The sequence below is a fragment of the Amaranthus tricolor genome, chromosome 5 (genome assembly GCF_026212465.1).
Source record: "Amaranthus tricolor cultivar Red isolate AtriRed21 chromosome 5, ASM2621246v1, whole genome shotgun sequence".
NCBI classification, from domain to species: domain Eukaryota; kingdom Viridiplantae; phylum Streptophyta; class Magnoliopsida; order Caryophyllales; family Amaranthaceae; genus Amaranthus; species Amaranthus tricolor.
The window spans coordinates 30,069,990-30,078,430 of NC_080051.1; the positions used below are offsets into that span (position 1 = coordinate 30,069,990).

Consider the following 8,441-nt stretch of genomic DNA (forward strand, 5'->3'; position numbering starts at 1 on the left):
TTGCTGGTAGACTCTTGATAGTAATTTGTAAATATTAAATTCAATCTTATATAAATAAGAAGAAAACGATTTTAATAAGCAATTTCATTAAAGAATTATAAAATTTGGCTAAAGAGTAAATGAACATAATTATAGGCTGTATGCGAAATGAGTAACTCTTATATGAGATTGTTTCGACAGATCCATATAAAGAGTTTAAATTCAAAAAAAATAAAAAGTGTGTTTTCATAATCAGTGTCAATATAAACATTTAAAATTACGTGCTAAAAATTAAACAAATATAATAAATTGTCTTATGGTAAGATTATCTTATACAAGACAAAATTATATTTTTGAAGTTGAGTAGCTTGATAGCATAGCAACGTTCCTTGACTTGGCTTCATTGGACCGTAGTATGGTGACTGGTGACGTAAACTAGATGGACTCATTTTGATACTATTTCTCTTATATTACAGATCAACAAATTTTATATTCGCCACTCGCCACTCGCCACTCGCCACCTCCCCACTATCTTGTACTATCTAACTAGACGCACCCACTAGTTACACCAATCTTTTATTCACCTCATTTTGTATCCATGTTATGTGTGCCCTATACCATTATCATTCTTATTAAGTTTGGATTTTTTTTTCCTAACTCATAAAATGTTAATAAGGTCAGATCATAACTTCAATGTCAATATATATTTTGCCGTATCATTCATCAATAAACATGCAAAATTCATATTTTAAAAAATTAATTTTATAGCTCAAAAAGTAGGATTTTTGTAGAAATTTAATGTTCAATTTTTTTTGTCAATAATTTTTATATTGAATCTTATTCCTTGCAGGAATTACTCATGCTTTTCTCGAGTTGAGAAACTTATTAACCACGCTCTTCGTTATGGGTATGAGTTGCCGTCTTACTTTCCTCCCTAGTTCCTGCTTATAGTTTTTGATGGGCGGAATACACTGGATAAGATGATGAATTTTTTTTATTGAACATTAATTCTATGGAGGAGCTCATATTCTAGTAATATGTATTAAATGTACTATTAAATACATATATAAAACGCGTCTCAAAAAAAATTATCTCTCATATATTAATATGTGAATATTTATTACTCATATTTAATATTGACAATTAAACAAACCATTAAGGCATTAACCCTAAAAATTAGAACCTTAGATATCCAAAAATAATACTCATGAAATATCCATTAATCTTATAAGCATTAATCTTATAAGGGACAAATGAGGAGTATCAAAGAATTTGTTTGCTTTGGGAGGTTCCTTAGAGCAAGGGTTTACGCAGAAGCAAATTGTGGGCATCATCTTTTCTTTTTGATTGAAAACAAGAACAGGAAATAAAATGAGATGAAAAATTATCTGGTTTAGAAAAGATCTGCTATTAATTTATTAAAATTTAATTTGGGGCACACAAAACTATAATTGTATTGCCGCCACCATTCTACCTTCTGAGCCCGCCATTTCTGATTCACCGCTTGCTTTTCGACCATTGTTAGCGTTTTTAATTTCTCTTTTTATTCCTATTGATAATTCACTACCAAATTTTGAGATGGATCCATATAATTAGTTTTTTAGTCTAATTAATTATTTTATTGCTTTAAAATTATAACTGATCACTTTGACCCTCTAAATATATAGCCCGCCCAATAATAATCACTTTAACACATAAGTAGATTATTAGGAGGAAATTTTACTGATTTTAAGGATTTGCGATGTTAAGAAATATTTTCTCTATCCTTCTTATTTTGCATCATATTCTATTTTAATCTATTTTGCACCTTTTCTTCTTTGGCGATGGTCCACTTTCATTTTTTAATGTTATTCACAAACTTATATTTTCACCGCATCTTAACTACTTATTTTCATCTCCATTTATTTTTTTTATCTTTCTCCAACTAAGTTTTTCTTTCTATTAAATTTACCTTTTACAACTGACAAAATATAAAAGGACAAAAAGAGTAGTTAAGTGGGCATACTAGTAGTTAGTCTATGTGTTCTGTTAACATTATTACACCTTTTAAATTGATCACTTTTACTTTATGGGTTCTTACAATTTTTTAGTTTCTTTTTATTTGTCTACTTTACTTTTTATATATATTTTTTAACAAATCTTAAATCTTAATATCTTTAAGTACATATCATAAAAAATTATAAAAATTATATATTAAAAAACTTTACGTTAAGACAAATCTAACAAGTTCTCACATGAATATATTTTATCTTCAATATATACTTCAAAAATCTAATTAAATTTTTGTCTCTTAAAATGGACAAACAAAAAGTAATTTTCACACACAATTATCATCACTTTTAATATCTTCTACATAATTATATTATCCCTATCACTTTTTAATCTCTATGAAAGTCCTTTCTTCCAATCTTATATAGACATATATTTTTAAAGAATAGCTATTGGCTTTTAGAGAAAATAAAATAAAGTTAGTATTTTTTAGCCAAAACTATATTATCATTATTATTATTATTATTATTATTATTATTATTATTATTATTATTATTATTATTATTCTACACACTAAACAATGACACCGCCAATTGAGTAGAAGGAGACAATACACAAGGAGGCAAAAGGTCATTTTTGTGTACCGCCAACCATCCATTATAAAGAAACCACCCCATCCAAAGGAAGTGACAAGTGAGTGAAGGTTTATTTAGACATATCCATTTCATATACACACCAACTTAACGAAATTAATTTCAGTTCAGTTGAATATTAACATAAATAAATAGATGTATAAAAGGTTTTAATGATATAACTTGTATTATAGACTCATTATAAAAGTGTTCAGAAATCGATATAATATAAGGTTTGTATGATGATTAAGTTGGTCCAACGCTTTTGCTTCAGTTACAATATCTAATTTTTTGACTTTATTCTTTTTATTAATTTAAGCAAAAATGATTATATGAGATGGTCTCGATCACTATACAACATTTCGATATACAAGTTAAGAAGCATAATTAATATTTAATATAAATTATGAGAATATTAGCTATATATTATATTACATATTTTAGATTCATATTAACCCAATTAAGACCAATATTAAACTTATAGACACATATTAGACTATTAGACACTCTAATGAAAATAATAGTGGATTAAAATAATTAGCTAGGTTAATAAAAATCGATTAGGTTTGGTGAGTATGAGTCTAAAATTTTCAAATTTTGTAAGTTATAAAATTTGATTTTGGTCAAATATACAAATTAGATTTGAAGTTAGTTGTTTCAACCCAAAATTCAGGTCATAAACTCATAGCCATTTTTATTTATGGATAGATCATGAATCGGATTCTAACCTCTTGACTCTAATAGAATACTCCAAGAGGAAATCTAAATCTTGACATGTCTAGTCTTTGACTCCCTACTCGTGAATAAATCACGAATCGGTTTTTAACCTCTTGACTCTAATACTATTAAATTGAGCTGAACTTATTGTAAATGTCAGCATATTAACGGGAAAATACAAGGTGCACACACTTCATAAGCCAAAAAGATATATATTATCCCAAAATCATATGGCAATAGAAAGAATGTCTCCATTAACTTATAAAGTATGCACATCATCTTTAATTTGTCGATGTAAAATAAACCATCCCAACAAATACAATACTCCAAGAGGAATCTAAGTTTTGACATGCCTATTCTATAACTCCGATCATTAATCAAAGATCAAATATATATTAAAATTCACATATAAAAATGACAAACAAATTAATATTGATTTCAGCACGTATATACTAGTATTCTATACTCGGCCTTGTAATACTCCCGGTGTTAGCCAAGCCAAAAAAGGAAGACTAGAAAGTGTCCAACAAGGATGAAAGGACACGTGGCAAAAGTAGATACCCTGAAAGTGTGATAAGTCCGCAAGTGTCAAGCTAATACACCTGGGCTTTAGCATCCTTAACCTACGTACGCATATCCATGCCCCTCTTACCTCTACATCTCTGATCTGCCGCCCTTATTTCACTCTTATTAATCTTCCTTGTCATTTTAGACTTGGCTACTTAAATCCTTTATGTATTTATAAAAATATCTTTGTATTAAAAATAATAACAATTGTACAATGCAAATATGCAATACTAACTAAACATAATATATACTTCTAAATATTAATTCATGCTAATAATATAATACGTTCATTTTAATTTGTTACATAATAATAATATTACTATTTTTTTTTTTTAAGTTTATCATATCATGAGGTCTAGTGGGGAGTCTAGTGCTTCTTCTGCAACATCTATCATTGGATGTCCAGAGTTTGAAATTGCTAGAGTTTTGGCTAGTTTGGGAAATAATATCAACGTTAACAATAATATTAACACTAAGCACGACGCTGTGACGGTGGCGGGGGTGGTGGTGGATGGGGAGGAGGAGAACGAAAGCCATCACGACTCCACGAAGAAAAATTGTATGCCTTGGGGGAGTAAAGGAAAACGTCGGAGTAACAGTAATAGTAACAGTAATAATAGACGTGTCAAGGATTCTCGTCCTCCTTCTCCTACGCCGTTTCCTTTTGATCTTAACTTGGTATGCTATCTTTATTCTTTTCTATTAGCTTCTTTTTAGTTTAATTTATTTTTGGTTGTATAAATGATTTTATATTGTTTTTTTTTTATCTTGCTTATGTTTTTTTATTAATTATGTAGTTTATATAATTTTAAGTACTTTGTATGTGCAAAAATATTTTCTTAACAAAATCATTAAAGATAGACAAATGATGATTCTTTAGATATTCAACTATTTATAAACAGAAAGATAATAAAAAAGTGAAAAATTAAAATATGAAAAATTATTTTGATTCATGTGTTTTGTTGATAAAGTTATTATAGCCTATAAATTATTGAATATTTAAATAGCTTAAATGACTATTAATATTAATATTAATAAAAATAAATATTTGTTGATTTTGTTGGATACTTGGATTTTCTGTTTTACTCTTATGATTGTGACATATGTAATCAAGAATAATGTATTTAATTACTACTTCTTAGTATAGATTTTTTTTTTATTTTTTATTTTTTATTTTTTATTTTTTTAAAAAATTTTGGTAGTGCTTTTGAAATTTTTAGAACAAATGTGTTTTGCTGAGAAACGGCTGAATTTTTAAAGGGGATTTTAAGTGAGAAGTATCTTTCAAATTAAGGGGAGTGAGATAATCTAACTGTCACAAGTGGTGTACCTGCAACCACAAAGAAAGACTAAATCGGGAGTTGATGTCCCGGAAAGCCTCTCTGATGTTTAAGTTAAATTAGAAAATGTAAATGTAAGGAGTGTAAGTATACTTATGGGTAAGAGAGTAAGATTTAAAAAAAAATCTATTTATAAGAGTTTCAGTATAGGAATCATAACTGCTGGTTGGTTATTTCAGTAGTGCTGCTTTATGGAGAACGTGAACATGGAAGTGACATAGTGGACAACAGTTACCTGGGCGGTTATCCTGAAAAGCGTCTTTAATCATGGTGATAGTGGAAAGTTGCTGTGTGATGTCTGATTAGGATAAGTATGCGATTTTGGCCATTATAATATTGACTTTTAACGATTGACATTGACTTATAGTTTTAACCTTTGATCCATTGAATTAGGGTATTTTGGATGTTTCATATATATGGGATTTTTAATCCCCCAACAAAATGGTTTCAAGTTAAAAGATCATGGATAAAGATATTAGATTGTGAGTATTATCTATTTTTGTTGAGATCAAATAGCCAGATTAACATAACTTGGATATATATATTTTGGTGAAACCGTGAAAAAAATTTTAAAGTTTCGTGAAGAATAGCGCAATAGTTAACTTCAATCAATAAATGGTACTTATGTTCTTTTCTAATTTATTTTTGGTTTACTGTAGTAAAGTAATAAAGTATAAATATAAGTTTTAATTAATAAATTTATTTAATTAAAATAATTAGTTTGATATATAACTTAGTGTATATTAGACTATTAGTATTTTTTTTCTTGTTTTACATGAATATGTATATTCAGTAATGTAGTCAATTTAGTGGTAATAACTTTTTATATTTAATTTAGAATTGCTTTGTTTGGTTCATTTTATTTCAAATCTATTGAATTTGATGTAATTATATTAATTTGTAGTTATTTAATTTGTGGATTTATTAATGTGAATTTCAAATTTTCTTCATTCTAAGGATTAGTATAATTAGTCAAAATTGTAAATTGTATTATAGGAATGTATATTAAAAAGTTGTTCATGAAAAAAATGACTAATTAATGTAGTTTTTAACCCTAATTTTGATGATATAGGACCAGCCTTCTATATTTGAAGAGGAATGCCAGAATGGTGATGTGAAAGTTGAGGAGGTTTGTGAATCAATTGAACCTGGTTTCGCTAACAAGCTACGAAACAATTGTAGTAGGTCGAGACATAATCTAACCGAGGTACATGATACTTCAAGACGTACGTTTAAATTGAATTTCACTTTTATGATCGTGTTCTTAATTTTTATGTCCATAACATATGATCCAGGAAGAGAAAGAAGCACGAAGAATACGTAGGATTTTAGCTAATCGAGAGAGTGCTAGACAAACTATTCGTAGGAGACAGGTACTATCATCCTTGTACCGATTTTATTTGATATTACATTGTTAAGGAATCAACTCAGCTAAAGCTTAAGCTCATGGTTGAGGCTCAAAGAATTGATATATACTCTAACACACTCAAGGATGCAACACATACTCTCTTCATACCTAAAGCTGGATATTCAATTTTGGAAGCGGGGTGGATGAGATTAGAACCTTTGACATCTTGTCACGTTGGCTTTGATATCATGTTAACAACTAGTTTAATCAAAATGTTAAATTGATGGTTGAATCCTCGTGATATGTTATATATTCAAGCACGCTCCCTCACATGAGAGCCCATTGAGCTTTGAGCTAGAAGTGTGGATGGTTCTTGCAGATGTTAACACAATGTGATTTCTGCCTAATACTCTGATACCATGTCAAATAATCAATTCAATCAAAAGGTTAAGCTGATAGTTGAGGCTCCAAGATTTGTTTTATACACTAAGATAAGATACACGATTGTGATTTTAATATCCGACTTCAATAATTTACATTTTGCTTAGGCATATCATGAAGAGCTAACTAGGAAAGCTGCAGATTTAGCATCAGAAAATGAGAGATTAAAAAGGGTATGTAACCTTTGGCTTTGAAGCATTGCATTATGACATACTATGTTTCATACTCACTTCCGCAATTCTGTCTTTCGAGCAGAGTAAGGAGGCGGCGGTTAAGGAGTTTCAGTCGCTTCAAACTGCCAATCAAAAACTGAAGGGAAAGGTACGTATGCACAACTGTATCAAATATCACACGAGTTCGTTGCATGCTTCGACATGATATTCGACAAATTTTACTATCAATAGTGTAATGCGCGCAGTTAGCTCAAATGTCGGGCATCAAAAACAAGGGCGGAAATGAAGCATCCGGTACTGTAACTCATAGTCTGCACCCTGCGAATTGGTCACATTACATGTACAAGAATATATCGGCAAACCGCCCTTTAGTACATCCTGCATGTGTGCCACCTTCAGATCATTTAAGCCAACAATTTCCTTGGTGTATATTGCCTTGCCCTGTGGTGCTTCCGATGAACGGTATTCACCAACTTTCATCGTTTGAAAATATAGGCGAGGGTGGTTTTGTTGATTCTAAACATGTTTATAGCCCGTCTTCTGTTATACATTGTCTTCACAGTTGTCCTTTAGTTATAACAACAGATAAGAAAACAGGTCCCATACAAACACAAGGTGAATCTTTGAACAGTTTCTATCAGACTTTGTCGGGAGGTTCACAAACCTCATGTTTTTCGGGGGGTGGACTTGCTCTAGAACGAGACGATTGTATCTCGTTACACCCACATCTTAACTCTGATTTTCCTTCAGCAAAAGCGGCATCATCAGTGAAGATTGCAAGTATTTCGTCAGAAAATAGAAAAGAGCGGAGTTTGAGAAAGAAAGAAATTTCAGTCGCAGGGACGGAAGCAAGGAGAAAGAGGAAAGAACTTATGAAACTCAAGAGTCGCCTTCATTATCATTTACTAGGACGGGAAAATGGCTAAGAAATGAAAACCGAAGCTGTTTTATTATGTCTCTAATACTACTGATGATTGCTTTTTTTTTCTTATATGTTCGTGTTCGGTAACAAGTATTTCATTTGAAATTATGGATTTCAATTATAAAATCATAAATATAGAATTTGAGAATGATATGGTTTGGGAAGTAATTCTCAAATTCTCAACTTTTAGTACTTTATAAATAATGGTGGAATTGATTCAAATTCGAATTTGAAAATTTTTAAGTTACCAAACAATAAATTTGAGCCAATTTCAAATTTATAAATGAAATATCGTTCTCAAACATGACAATAAGGAATAGCTGCCATCCTTAC

At 29.9% G+C, this 8,441-nt stretch overlaps 1 protein-coding gene across 1 annotated transcript; it reads left to right on the forward strand.

The window, feature by feature from the left end:
• The first annotated feature begins 4,232 nt into the window (after nucleotides 1-4,232).
• LOC130813655 (uncharacterized) lies at nucleotides 4,233-8,112 on the forward strand. Its single transcript, XM_057679499.1, has 6 exons — nucleotides 4,233-4,562; nucleotides 6,297-6,431; nucleotides 6,520-6,597; nucleotides 7,121-7,186; nucleotides 7,269-7,334; nucleotides 7,432-8,112. Exons 1-6 carry the CDS (start codon nucleotides 4,233-4,235, stop codon nucleotides 8,110-8,112), a joined length of 1,356 nt encoding a protein of 451 aa, XP_057535482.1.
• Nucleotides 8,113-8,441: the final 329 nt, after the last annotated feature.